Source organism: Hipposideros armiger, unplaced genomic scaffold (assembly GCF_001890085.2).
Source record: "Hipposideros armiger isolate ML-2016 unplaced genomic scaffold, ASM189008v1 scaffold_43, whole genome shotgun sequence".
NCBI classification, from domain to species: Eukaryota; Metazoa; Chordata; class Mammalia; order Chiroptera; family Hipposideridae; genus Hipposideros; species Hipposideros armiger.
Window position 1 is genome coordinate 2025426 of NW_017731393.1, and position 14558 is coordinate 2039983.

The 14558-nt window shown below is 57.7% G+C and overlaps 1 protein-coding gene across 2 annotated transcripts in view; it reads right to left on the reverse strand.

The window, feature by feature from the left end:
* Window positions 1-6140: 6140 nt before the first annotated feature.
* The window catches only part of TRAF3 (TNF receptor associated factor 3), a 31535-nt gene continuing 23117 nt past the window's right edge, over window positions 6141-14558 (reverse strand). For both annotated transcript variants that reach the window (XM_019639366.1, XM_019639367.1), the window contains 2 exons: window positions 12669-12843; window positions 6141-11847 (listed from right to left, as the gene is read on the reverse strand). In XM_019639366.1, the coding sequence (XP_019494911.1) occupies window positions 11276-11847; window positions 12669-12843 (747 nt within the window). In that variant the 3' untranslated portion in view covers window positions 6141-11275. The remainder of the gene's footprint in view (window positions 11848-12668; window positions 12844-14558) is intronic.

The window sequence follows — 14558 nt, forward strand, 5'->3', positions numbered from 1 at the left end:
CCCCGCGGAGCCCACGTGACCGGGCGGGGTGGGGTGGGGGCCCCCAGGACAGTTACACATTTACCTCCAGAGCCGCCTGGGCAGAGTCTTCAGGCCCCTGCGAGGCGTCTGCCCGGCCTCGCTCCTCCTCCACTCAGCCCTCCAGGGCCTGAGGACCTTGGGTGCCCAGGAAGTGGGATGGTCAGGACCCACCTGCCCTGTGAAATGGGTGTGTTGGGGGGGCGAGTAAACAACCTTCGGGCTTCCCCTTCTCTGCTCTGGGGCCACGCAGCACCCAATCTGTCCACCTGGTGAGGCTGGGTGTCCACTCTTTCTTCAAGCAGGGCCCGCCTGTCTCCTGGCATGATTGGACTGGGACTCCAGAAGGGTGGATGGAGGTGGGTGCACAGATGGAGGACTGTGGGCGAAGGGGAACTTCTCGGCCTTGGGAACTCCCAGCGCCTTCCTCCCTCCAGGTCACGCTGCCGTCTCCTGCATCCCCACCCCTCACCTGCAAGCCTCATCAGCACCCTTCACTCGGAGTGCTCTCAGCTTCTCCCACACAGGGAGATTGGAGCGCGCTGCTTGGGTGCTCTCACCTCTGTGCCCTGGGTAGGGCAGTCAGTGGCTTCTCTGGGAAGGAGGAAACTCACCAGCTTTCCCCCGACGCCATACTTTGTCCTGGTGGGATGGGGCACCTGTTCTCAGAGGCTCAGAGGTGCCAGCCCCGCCCAGAGGGGTGGGTGGTGTTCGTCCTTGCCTGCCTATTGGGCTCACAAGAGGCTCCATCCTCTGCAGCCTGACCAGGAACAAAGGGGCTCTTTGGGGTGACATCTGTTTCGCCCCTTGTCTGGTTTCTCGCTGGAAAAGTGGCTCTGTTGATTGGGCCTCCACTCAGGAGAGACCGGCCCTGCTCCCCTCACCTCCCCCCACCACCCCACTTCTGGCTTTCAATGCAGAGAGCTTGGGGGCTCAGCGAACTTCACCCCTGGGCCCAGAGCACCACAGCCGAGCCTGAAAGGCCAGGCGGGCCTACCCTAGGCTGGGGCCTCTTTCTCTTGATACAGGAAGTGGACTGTTCTGAGAGCAGGGCCGAAGGGAGGCTCCAGAGGCTGGGGTGGAGGGGCTTGGGGAAACAGAACTCTGACCACTCTGGCCCCACCTGCGCAAGCCATTCTCAAAGACTGTGCTGTCTGGAGAGGGCAGTCAAGGAAGGCTGCCTGGAAGAGGCAGCATTAATAGCACAAGAAGGCTGATGTGACAGCTGTGGGCATAGTGTGGAGGGTGGAGTGAAGGTGACAGAACAGGAGCAGTAGGGGCTAGTCAGCTGTGGGGTATTGACGGTCATCGTCCTGTCCTGAAAGGGGCATCCTTGAGCAGAGGCTGGAGGTGGGTCCAGTTAGCAGCGGGCAGCCTAGACAGAAGCCCATGCAGGGCCCAGGTTGCCAAAGGGTCCCCAGAATGACTCAGGGGCAGAGACATGAGAAGACATGGCTGGGCCACGCTGCAGGTGCCGTTTTCACAGCGGGGGGCCTCACCTGCAGCTCAGGTGCCCTGGACACCCAGGTACAAGGTGGGCACACGCTTCCGGTTGGCCAGGACCTCTCTGGGCATTGGGAGAAATGCAAGTCCCAGAGTTTCTTCCAGTGATCAGGAGACTGCACAGAGCAGCCGCTTCAGGTGGAGCTGGACCCAGGGGCTCGGGCTGGGTGGGCTCGTGACCTCTGTCTCGCGCTGTCTGGGCTCGACTGCTCCCGCTTGTGTTGGTTTTCCTGTGTGCTCAGCCTTCTCCACATGGCAGGGAAGGTGGCTAGGCCATCGTGCAGGGGCTCAGTGGTCTCATCTTGGTCTGTTTCCATGTCCGCACCAATCACAGGGCCCAGGGTGAGGTCACCAAGACGGACAGCCCTGCTGCCCTGGGGGTGGGGGTGGGGGTGGGCAGACCTGCCCTCAGCCAGTCCCCAGTCAGACTCCCAGGGCCATGGGCATCACGCACCCCCCGCCCCCCGCACCGTCCCTGTTCTTCTCAACTCTGTGGACAGGTGCATTCCCCTCCCCCCTGCTTCTCCCCACCTTTGTCCGTGACTTGCTGTGTGACCTTGGGTGGGTCCCCGCACTTCTCTGGGCCTTAGTGTTTCTCTGGAGGGACTGAGGCTCCAGCCTGCATGGTTCTATTCCTGGACACCGGAAAAGGAGGGGTAGGGGCAGTGGGAGATGACAGGGGGCCCCTCTTGGCAGGGCTTCCCTTTACTCGGGTCTCTGCACAAAGGTGGCTCCTCAGAGAGGCCATCTTGGTCCCTGTCCCCTGTAGGCATCACATGTACTGCCTGGGGCTCAGGAGACAGCTGACACTCCCCAAAGGCAGGCTGGCTACTCCCAGGCCCTGTGGCCTCGGCACAGACCCCTGCCAGCCCAGGGGCAAGCCCTCGGAGCCCTGGGACAGCCCCCACGCTCAGACCTGTGACCTCCCCACCAGTCTCTCGAGTTCCCCCTGAGCGCACTCGGGGCCAGGCCTGCAGTGGGGCTGGGAGCTGGCCTCCTGGGAGCCAGACGGGCATGACGCACCGCGGTTCCCATCAGGGTTCTGGGGAAGCACGGAGCCGGGAAGGCCGGAGTGTGCAGGAGGGTGTGAGGGTCTGGTAGGCCAGGTGGCCATGGCAGGCCTCTGTGAGGTGACACTGGAGCTGAGACCTGGGAAATCTACAGGAAGAGGAAGCCCACAGGCAGGAGGGGGAGGGGGGAATAGGGGAAGGGCGAGTTGAGGGGGTTGGGGGAGTGCTGGGGCCCACTGCTGCTGGCGCTTGGGCTCCCTACACATGAGGGGGTGCCCAGAGGTGTGTGAAATGAACTGGGTCTCCACCTGGCCTGGCCTGCTTGGGGTTGAGTGGGCCACCTGTCAGCTTAGATGGACAGCCCCCGCCATGTCCTGCAGCCTTGGGCCCAGGCTCACACAGGCTGTCCTGGGTCTGCATGCTGTGTGAGGCTGCACAATTCACAGGGCACCAAGGTGACGTGAGGCCCGGCACCCCTTCCGGCTACTGCCCTGGCCTGGGGAGCACCAGGAGACTCTCGGCCCAGGGCGTCATCCATCCCTTTTCTGCCCACAGACGATGGTTAGAGGGTGTCCCAAGGCAGCGAGGGCCTCAGGAGCGCTGACCTGGGAGCTGGCCCCAGCGAGTCACTAACCCCCATGCCAAGGTGGGGAGGGTTCTTACCAGGGTCCAGCCAGGGGCCCGCTGCTGACCTGATTCTGGGTGGGAGGTTTATCACCCACCCCTCACGCTTTTGTACTGAGAGAAGGGTTGTGAGGGAAGTCACAAGTCTCTGCGTCAGGAGAAGCCACAGCCAGAGGTCAGGGGTGCCGGTCCAGGACACGCGAGTGGACAAGACTTCGTCCCAAGCTCCACAGGGGAGGAGAGATGGGGGAGCCTCGGAGCCCAGTGCCACCAGTCACTGTGTGGTGCCTGTCCCTGGTGGAAGCCTCTCAGCCGAATAACCTGAGGGCAGGTCCATGGCCCCGCCACCCGCCCTGCAGGCTAAGGTCTCTGCTGGGTGTTTCCTGACAGGCTATGGCCACGACCCCTGAGTGCACCCCCACCCCCAATACAGAGTGCCTGTCGCACGAGCCTCATGCGCCCTTGACAGCTAGAGCGAAGCGTTTTATTCCTTGTACAGACAAGTGGACACCCAGAGAGGTGCCGGGGGGCAGGGATGGGCTCTTTCTGGTCCCGCATCCTGGCCTCCACCCCTGCCAGCTACTAGCCCAGGTCCCTGGCTCCCAGAGCCCTGGGGGGAGGGGAGGAGCTGCGTGGGCCTCTGAGCTCCGCCCTCCTCCATGGTGGACCCTAGTGTCCGGGGGTCCCTGGGAAGCAAGGCTGAGGCCCACGGGCTCGGTCACTCAATGCCTCTCCTCAATCTCTGACTTCTTGTTGGTGACCTGGGCGCATGGTGAGCACTGGCAGGCACTAGAGCACCTGAGGGACACAGGCTGTGACCTTTGGGCAAGGTCAGGACACTGAGGAGGATGGTGCTGTTCACTCGCATCGTGGATTCCGGGTGGAGAGTACACGCTGTCCACGCTCGGGCGCCGGGGACACCCCGCTGTCCATGCTCGGGCTCCAGGGACACCCCGCTGTCCATGCTTGGGAGCTGGGGACACCCCGGCGTGCTTCACAATGAGATGACGTCCAAGGCCTTCACCATCTGGGACTCCAGTCAGGGTGTGAGCAGATCTGAGCTCCACAGTCAGGCAGTCACACAAAAGACCAGCCAAGCAAGTGGCAGGCTGCAGGGCCGCCTCCTCTCCAGGCCTCGCTTTTCTTACTTGATAAATGGACCTTTCAGAATACGAGCTTCTCTGGCCAAGTAGTCGGGCTGTGGACTCAGGCCCTCTCCCCAGCCTGGTCCTCGGTCCTGTGCGACATCACCGCTTGGGGGTGCAGAGTAAACTGACGGTGGTCGAGAGCCAGCAGCACCGTGGGGGATTTGCTCTCATCTCATCACAGAGATCGGAAGACAGCGGCCCCTCCCATTCCCGAGCCAAGGGAGGCAGCAAGGGTCACAACAAGCCACCTGGCCCCCGCAGGTCTGAGCCTGCTGGGAGAGCCACTGTCCCCACTGCCGACCCGTGGACCAAGGCGGAAGCCAAGAGCTGGCCCACCGGGCTACTGCCCTCAGTGCCTCGGAGGACAGTCAGTCCTTGGGTGGGGGCAGGACACTGGGCCCCTGGGAGGAGCTGCGCAGACACCGGCTCCACTGCGCATGCTTTCTGCTGCTGGACAAGCCTGAGCTGCAGCCGGCTCTGTTGGTCCCCATGGGCACCTTCGGCCCAGACGCGCCCCGCGGCTGTGGGCCTCATCCTGGGGTGTACTGCTGATTTTCTATCCTGTGGGACTCAGAAAACTCCAAAGGGTGAAAAGAAAGGGTCCGGGTTCTGCAGTTTTGGTGGAGTGGCCTCCCAATGCAGCTGGGAATCCCACGCAAGGACGCTGGGGTGGCTGGGGCTCTGGGTCACCCAGAGCGTAAAGGGGGATGGAGGGCAGGGCTGTGTGGACTCAGGACCGCCCAGGCGGAAGGGCCAACAAAGCTATGCCCCCTTCTCTGGGCAGCTCCTGGGCGGCCTGTGTCACAAGAGCTGGGGGCCACAGGCTCCTGTGGTGGGCTCCCCACCCCTGCAGGGCTGCAGAGGTGGGGTGGAGGGACTCTGGTGGGCCCACCAGCCTAGGGACACAGGAGCAGTGTGGCCGCTAGACAGCAGTGAGCCCTGAGAGGGCGGTGCAGGACCTCCGGTCTAGACCTTGGGAGGGAGCAGCCCATGGCCCCTCTCTGGCACCAGCCCCAAGCCATGACTTGAAGGGGGTCAGCATAGTGTTCCGGGGGTCAAGTGGGGCTTCAGTGGTGACACCTGGAGCAGGGACAGAGGAGGAGGGGCTGAGCGGTTTCCCGGGACTTCGCACCAGTGCTAGAAAGGTGCCCCCACACCTGATGATTCGGAGAAAGCTCAAGGGAGACACAGGGCTTCCTGCTACTGGGCAGGGACCCCACAACCACCTAGAGAAATGTGAGACTGACCACACTGGAGCCGAGCTGGGGAGGGGCCATGTTGGCCAGGACGCTGTAACATTCCCACCAGGAGCAGCTGCCTCGATGTCGCCAGGGGCCCCCACAACCACCCACTATGTAAGCACTGGGGTGGCTTCTTAATAACCACCTATCTGCATCCTTCCATTTGGCAGATGAGGAAACTGAGGCCCAGAGCCCAGAGTCCCACAGCTAACAGTGGCGGAACTGGTATAGGCCCCCAGGTCTGTGGCCCCACTTGGCCTCTGGGACATGAGGGCCACCTGCTTGCTCTGGACCAAGCCCCAGGCTCGCGAGCGGGGCTGCTGGGACGCCAGCCCCCAGGACTCCAAGTCAGAGCAGTGCTGGGGACGGACTGGCTACATATCTGACAGGGCCCAGGGCCCAGTGAGCATGCAGGAACTCTTTTTCAGAAATGAAGAATTTCAACACGGTGACGGCTGAGCGTTAGGGCGGGTGTGGGCCCAGCTGAGCGATACCCAGGTTGCTGCCTGGGCGGCCCCAGCAAGAGCGAGGTCCCCCCTCACCCGTGCCCAGGCCGCTCCCGACGACCAAGAGACAGCGCGGTGGACAGACAGACGGAACTCCTTAGTCAGGTTTATTTTCCTCTAATGAGACAGTTAAGCATTTCAGTTTTGCATTCTACACTCTTACAAACTGTAGTCATTAGCATCAGAAACACAAAAACATTGCAAGACCTCAAAACACAAATAAATACCAAATAAAACCGCACACAATATACAGTCAACAAAAATATAAAACATGATAATGCTATCAGAAAATGAGACATGTTGTTAACACATTAACAACATGATTATTGCTGAGCAATAACTTATACTGTCTTTTTGTTGTTTCTTAGAAGAGCAGAAAAACACAGGACGTGAATCACTGGTCACAATCACTTGGACTGTCGAGATGGGTCCTCAGCGAGCGGTTACCACAGACGGCGGTTTTGAAAACAGGCAGATTAAAAATACAGAGTCAAATGAGAGACTGGCCTTCTTTGGTCTTTGTTTTTGGGTAACAGGACTGAACGGAGAGGTGTGCCGTCAGAGAAAGAATGCAATTCTAAAAATGTTACACCATCGTCTACGTGGATTTACACACTTCCTTTATCACAGATGTCATCCTAGAGAGAATTCTTATAGAAATCCTTGGAATAATGCCGCTTTTGTGTTTACCAATTAGGTCATTGAGTTTGCTGTTGAAGGTTATATCTTATTTGCCTAAGGGGACTGGGTTACAAAAACCAACCAGCAGAACTGCAGGAGTGGAACAGCCATCCTGGACTTGAACCTTTGTCTTCTCGAGTTCACAAGACAGACTACACACAGCAGCAGCAGCGGAATGAAATGCAAGCACTGCTCGGCCTCTGCAAAGCGGACCAACAGCCTGCTGGCCTCGGTCGCCTGGGGCCAAGAAAAACGCCCCAGGATGCTTCTGGGCCCTGGCTCCCTGGAGACAACCAGCACTGCCTGGACAGACAGGAATGATGACCAGGACACCTGCCGACACTGGAGCCTCCTCACACTGGCCTCATCTGACCTGGACCCTAGTGGACACATTCCACTTTGGAGAAAACACAACTATCGAGATTTGCACACAGAAGACAGAACCACGGTCTTGGGCTGAGAAGTAGATTTGGGTGGCAGACCCCTCAACTCATCACAAACGCTCACAATGCAAAGGAGCCCCTGGGACTTGCCCAGCTTGTGTCTGGAAGTACAAGAATAGGGCCTTAGGGTTTGCCCCAGCCCTGCCCAGACTGAGTGCCCAAGTGGAGGGACCCGCTATGGAGGCCGAGGTTTGGATAGGAGGCCCCACAAGGAGTCTGAGCTCCTGACCAACCAGGAGGACAGTGGAGATGCTGGAGCCAGACACGTCTGTGGGGGACACAGTATGACAGGACCGGCCGGGGTCACTCGTTCAGTGCAGAGGGTGGGGCTGTGGGCCCTGGAGGCACTGTGCCCCCCCCCAGGGTATGAGTTGGGGTCCTGCCTCTCTCCCTGCCCCCCCTGGGCTGATGAAGAGATAACCCACCCACCTTGGGACCCGGATGTGTTTAAGGGTCTGTCCACCCTTTCTTCTGCTGGACGTTGCCCACTGGCTGCAGGATGCCAGGCCGGCCGCGGGGGAATGCCACCACGACACTGCCAAGAGTGAAGGCGGTGCTGCTGATGACGACTGCAGGCCTCAAGTGGGACGTGTGACCCCGAACCCAGGCGGCTGAGGACCCTGGAGGAGAGGCTGGCTGTCTCCATCCTCACCAGGGTGGGCCGCGGTGGCCTAGGGGAAGCCTCGGGGCATCGGTTCTGCCCCAGAGACTGGAATTGCCGCATCTGGAGGGCCAGGTGGAGGTGCCACCAGGGAGGGCAGGCATCCCTGGCCACTGCCCTCTGGGGTCACAGGGCAGGGAAGTCCTGTGAGAGGGGGGCGGGAGCGGCTTGGCCTCGAGTTTCCTACTCAACCGGCTTCCAGCATCAAGGGGTGGCGGGCGCTGGGCACAGGCTGGGAATTGGGGCCGTGACTGCGACCACGACGCAGCCTCCTCTGTCCACCTGCACAGTGAACACACACGGAGCCTCTCAGGGGTCAGTGCCACCCTCCTCTCTGACAGGTCTGAGAGCAACCTACACACACTCTTCCTGTCTGTCTCCTGTTACCTACAAACCTGGGACATGGAAAACCCTGCTTATAACCAAGGCCATGCAAGCAGTCTCCAGCACAGTCGCCACCCGCAGGGACACGCCTCTCCCCCCAGCAGCCCCCAGGGCCACGCAGGGAGCATGTCCAGGACTCGCAGAGACTGACCTGCACAGGCTGACAGGGCAGCCTGCTGGCTGAACACGCATGAGACTCGGTGTTGGTTTCTTTAACGTATGGGAGCAGTTTTGTCCCATGGGGAATTCTGTCACTTTTAGTTAATGTGAAAAGTGTACCCAATCACACTGTGCCTGACACCCTTCACTTGTCACCAGGATCCCGTGAAGCAGAAGCGGGGGCGAGGGCGTCCAGCCAGGCCCCATCCCAGGCCTCCCCAGGCCGAGCGTACGACAGAGAGGTGTGTATACAACAGTGGCCACAAGGTCTACGACCCCCAAGTGCCACCAACTGTGATCAGGCCACAGGATGATGCTACCACGTCACAGCCTTATCCCAGAGGACGGTGCCAGCTACTGAAGTTGCGTCCTACGGGCTCCTCGGGAGGAGGGGAGGGCCAGCGTCTCCCACCAGAAGCAAGTCTGGACAAGCCCCCCACCAAGGGACGGGTGCTTCCAGGCGGCCACCCCCAACAGGACTTCAACCAAGGGAGGGAGGGGAAAAAATTTGTCTTTTTGTCTTTTTTTTTTTTACCACACTAAGATGTTGCATATCCTAAATTTGTTAATATTGTCCGCACTTTTAGTGAAGGGGAGGAAGTTGCAGGGATGTTCTGGTCGGTAACCCCGCCCTCGGGAAGCCACCTGCGGCCAGGTAGGGACTGCCAGGCGTCCTCCCTCCTCCAGGTATGCTGGGTAGAACCCAGGGCGAGACCTGGAGGAGGTGGGGACACCTTCGAGGGAACAGCGGTCCCACAGTACCCGCAGGAAGTCCTTCCTCCAAGTGGGGACATACGGCTGAGTGGGCAGACCGATGACACTGATTCACCCTCCAGGCCACGCTGGGGAGTGGAGAAAGGAGAGGAGATGGAGACAGCTGAGCGTTTTCACTGCCAAAGGGCATGGCAGGTGCTTGCAACCCACGAGGTCATTTATGGAAGCATGGGGACGGTGTGCGAGAGGACACTTCCAGCAGGCACTGGGGCAAAGGCACACCCAGGGCAGATGGCAGCACCAGAGACACGGTGGGCCACCGGGCACCAACCCAGCTGTCCCTGCACGACCACGGGGGAGCCCAGGGGCAGGCAGTCCGAGGTGCGCAGCCCAGCTGGCCGAGTGTGGGCGCGTCTTGTGGATGAGTGGCACAGATGCAGTGGGTCACGCACTGGTTGTGCCTAAGAAGCACCCGTCACGTGTAGCACCCGTCAGTGGTTAGAGCACCCAGGAAGCGCGGTGCATAGCAGAGGGGCACAGCAGGCAGGCTCCGGCTTCGAATCACAGTTGGACCATTGAGAGAAGGTAAACAGTGAGTTGAGAAAAGGCCGGCTGGGCAGGCGCAGGCTGGGCCTACGGACCCCGACACCACCCTTTCCCGGGGAGCGGCGGGGCCTGTGGGTCAGCCCGGCAGGCCCCCAGAGCGGCGGTCTCTGGGATGCTCAGAGGGCTCTGCTTTGAGTGGTGTGGGCTCCCAGGGCCTGGGTGGGGACACGGAGAGGTGCCACTGCTGCTCCACTCCTGCCTCGGGGGGTGGGACCAAGCGGCTGGCTTTGGGGGCCTAGAGATTTGGAGTCTGTGATAATTAAGCAGTGGAGGCCCCAGAAGCCGAGGATGGAGCCTGCCCCCTCAGCAGGTGTGGGGCTGTCTGAGGGCCCGACAGAGACAGATCTAGTGGTCGAGAGAGCAGTCTGGTTACACTACCACGTCCTAGAATTACAGTGAACACAAAGCTCGGGTCGAGAAGCAGCATGTCACGTCTAAGGCACATGTACACTATGCCACCATCTCTATGCACAGATGTTGCTTTCGGAGATCGTTCACAGAATGCAGCAATATGACAGAATGAAGAGACGCCTGCTGTGGCCTCCTCCAGCACAAGTCACCTGCCCACCCCCGGACACTGGACACTGAAGGTCGGTGTTGTCAGCAATCGAGAGCTTGTCTGAACACATGGGGCAGAATTTTAAAAACCTACAGGATTTTGTTTAGAACTCCAAAGTTCAACTAATGCCCTATTTTAGGGTGAAAACAATTATAAATCTGAAAATGATGCACAGCATCCATGAGCAATTTTCCTTTCGTAATAATTTTGCAGTAGTGTCATTAACTACGACAGATATTGAAGGTTTACATTTCTAACGAGAAATAACAACAGGTTGGATATTCTCTTTCCTATCACAAGTGATAACCAGTGTTTGATATTTTACATTTTCTTCCAAGAAATATAAGTCTATCAACGTTTTAAAATAAAATGTTTGCAATAACAATTATCTTAGAACTTCAAATTAAAAAATGATTCTGAATTTAGAGACTTTCAAAAAAGACCTAGTGTACTTCAGGGTCTTCTGACAAACAAATTATTAAAACAGAGACCAGATGAGGCCTTAAAAATAGACAATATACTATATTTGAAACAAGATTGCACTCTTGAATTTTAGAATGAATATATCAGAATTGCATTATTTCATAAATTCTTCTTTTACTTAACATGCCGACATGTCCAGCTATCCCCGTGTGTGTGTGTGTGTGTGTGTGTGTGTGTGTGTGTGTGTGTGTGTGTGTTTCTTTTTGGTGTTCAAGTTTAAGGAAGAAAAATCATGGTTCTTTTGTTTAGCATATATGTTTTCCATCTTAATTAATTAAACTTTTAAAAATGAAAGTGAAAACCTTCTCTGACAGCAGTATTTATCTCGTTGAAGGATAAATAATTCCTCAGTGAAGTGTTTCTAGTCTATTAGGGAACGTCCTCACGTTTGTCTCCTGCCAACGGCCGGCGGCCGCCTTCTGCCACTTCCTCCACTCCACAAGGTCCTTTTCTGAGCGCGAGGACCTCGGTGGAGACAGCGGTTCAAACCCCGAGAGGAGTCGCCTTCTGCTCGATCCGCCTCCCCGGTGATTGGTCAGGGGTCAGGCAGGTCCGAAGTATCCACTATGACTTTAATAAAAATGGTATCATCTTTAATATACGTCCCGTTTTCTAGCACAGTTTGGGCCACAAAGACTGGGCAGCCAGAGGCGATATTCATCTCCCCGGTGGGTTTCTTGAAGCTGCTACTGTTGGGGTCCGGCTTGAAAGCGTCTCCCAAATGCCGCCGAGAGGACCCCTGATCCATCAGCATGAGCGTCACTTTCTGCTTGAAGGGCCACGGAAGCAGAGCGTCATATTCTCCGCGCATGATGACAAAAAACAGTGATAAGTGCGTCCCCTTGCCCATGCCATCGCCGTTCAGGTAGACCCGGGCACACATCTTATAGCCAAAGTAGCCGGTGTAGAAGGGCTGGCTGTACAGGGACAGTGTCTTCCCCATGACGGCCTCCTGCTTCCGCCGCTTGTAGTCACGGATCTTCCAAATGAGGACCCCGTTGTAGCTGGCGGTCTCTAGGACCTGGAAGCGCAGGTCCATGTCTGCCAGGCGGATGTCGTGCACACTGAGCATCTGGTCATGGCGGCTCAGCTGGGACTCCAGCAGGCCTATCTCGGGTGGGCGGAGATGGAGGGGTCAGCAGAGTCAGAAAGGCCCAGAAGCCACCCCCACCGGCCTCTGAACCAAACACCAAGAAGTCACTGTGGCTACTGGCTGGAGGACAAATGCCATGCAGACATCCTGCCACAGCCCCCACCCCCCACGCGTATCCCCCAATACACATGGCCACGGCCTGCGGGGATGACACCTGGGGGCCCTCCACTGCAGGGTCCGTGATGGGAGCTGACCCACATCACCCCCAGAGCCCTGCTGGGGACAGGGATACCCGCCCGCTTGCCCTCCAGCCGTGGGGTCATCTGTGCCCGGAGTGTAAGCTGCCCCCCTCTCCACTCCACATCCTTGCCAGCCGCATCCAACGCCACGTGTACCAGGACACGCCTTGTTCCTGTCACCATGAATCGTTTCCATGCAAACACTCAAAGTGTTCATTCAGTCCTTAAAGCTGCAGGCTCAGGACGCTTCTGGATGCCAGACACATGGCCTAGCCTGTGTGTCACCTCCCGCTCCTGCTCCCTGGGCTGTCACAAGCATGGCCGGGAGCACCCCAACCAGCAGGCCCTGCCCTCTGCCTGGTGTCCGCCCCGTGCCTGCTCTCTGCCATGCTGGCCTCACGTGCAGGGGACAGTCTCGGTGGGAACTGTCACTGTCAGCAGGAAGGTCACCTCTGTACATGGGTGACCTGGGACTGCCCTAGGGCAGCACATGCCCAGTGTGCCACCTACCAAACAAGCTCAAGCCACAGCACTGCCGTGGAGTCCCGGGAGTCGTCCAAGACAAGTTACCTGTCCCAGGTCCCGCCCGCCCTCACCTGTGTTCCGAGCTGCCTGCCCTGCGCTTTTGTCCACACTTTCCAGCTCCGTCACTCGGTTCTGGAGAGACTCCACGCTGCTCTTCATGCTGTCTGCCTCCTCCCAGTTCTGCCGGAAGGGGCGGATCTCTTTGTCGAGCTCTTTCAGTTTCTCGGCTTGGCTGTCTATCACTCGCTTCCAAATCAAAGGATCAAAAGGCAAAACACAGTCAGAGCTCACTGAAAATGCTGTGCCACCACCATCAAATACCGGAACAGAACAGTCACCTCAGCCATCCGGCAACCTCAGCCTGGCAGCCCGTGCGTGCTCTCACACGGGCATCTTGTGCGATGCCCTCATGTATCTCAGGGGACACAGGTACCAAGGATCCCTACTTCCCAGAGGAGAGGACCAAGGCACAGGAAGGCCTCACCCCACAAACTGTAGGGCAGGCAGCCCCCATATCACTCTGTCCTAGGACCGCAAGTTTAGAACGCTGGAGTCACCGGTTGGCGCCATCTGAAGGCCTCCGTTCCCGAGAGTCCGAGTCACCAGCAGGGGCCTACCTGGCTGCCTGGCCCAGGGCTGGAGGGGCTGCCCTCTCTCTGTGGCTGCAGAGAGGGTGCCCCACAGCCCCTTTTCGGTCCCAGGAGCGAGCTGCCACCAACCACCCTGCCACCTGCTCCAGAGAGCCGAGTGTCTGCATGGGGCTGGCAGCAGGAAAGGGCCCTGGGTGGGTCCTCAGACCCTGGGTGAAGCCCAGTGAGAGGGGGGTTGCTTCCTCCAGGGCTCCATGCCCAGTCCTGTGCCTCTGGGCACACACATGCCTGTGACAGCGGGCCTGACTGTATGCTATTTTAAAACCTTTCTTCCAGAAACACACAGACCACGTACATTTATAACAGGTACTGGAGGGACGAACCTTGTGCTCCAGCTATGGTGGCCTGTTTTACATGACCGGTATACCCGCTGGTTACATGAAGCAAGGACCTAAAGGGTTTTCACTTCTACAAAGAATTTGCATTTTTGAAATAACGCTCCCAGAGGCCGGGCAGCGAGCCTGTGGAGTGCCGGGGCGCCTCGGAAGCTGTGTGCTGCGCGGGGAAGCCCCGGGGGCCTGCCGAGTACACTTCTCCTTTTGGAAGTCTATTTTTAAACGTTTAGGTTTCAGCACCTTTGCTGGCTGTTAATAACCATGAAGGACAAACATGGTGGGTCGGGTTACTTTTTTTGAGTCAAAGCATAGTGCTAGTCTTCTTCTTTCCAAGAAAGTCTGATATTAGCAACATTTAAAAAGTAAAGATGATTTCTCTAAGGAACACCTTCTATGCTGAGGTCACTTTATTTTTAAATACTTATGGCTCGAGGCATATTTAATTAGTTCACAAAGTTTATTTTCCAGGGACAATACTATTGGGGTTAATGAACACCCAACCCCCCAAGGTGTTTCTAATGAATGTGTGTTGTGTAATTGTTCTCAGGTACTCTCTCTGCTAAAATTATAAGCGCAGCTAACGTGGATACTAGTGAAGAGGAGAAAGGGAAGTTAATGAAACCTTAAATGCTCCCCGACAGTGCTGAGAAATGATGTCCTTTGGTAACTTGGTGGGCCTACGAGTGAGCCCAAAACAAGCCACCCATCACTTCTAAAGCGTCAAGCCCCCAAGGTTAAAAAAAAAAAAAAAAAAGACACTGCGCTGCCTCCTTCACAGGACTGGTGGCGCGCCTGGGACCATGGCATGAAGGCACGTGGTCACCTCAAACAATAAGGACTACTGAACCCAGCAAGGCCCCTCCACAAGCTGGGACACGGGGTGAGCGTGTTTGTGCAGGGGCACACACACACACAAGGGAAAAAGTGCTGTTTTTAAATAGACCTTTCATTTGTAGAAATAGTACAGTTTCAAGGC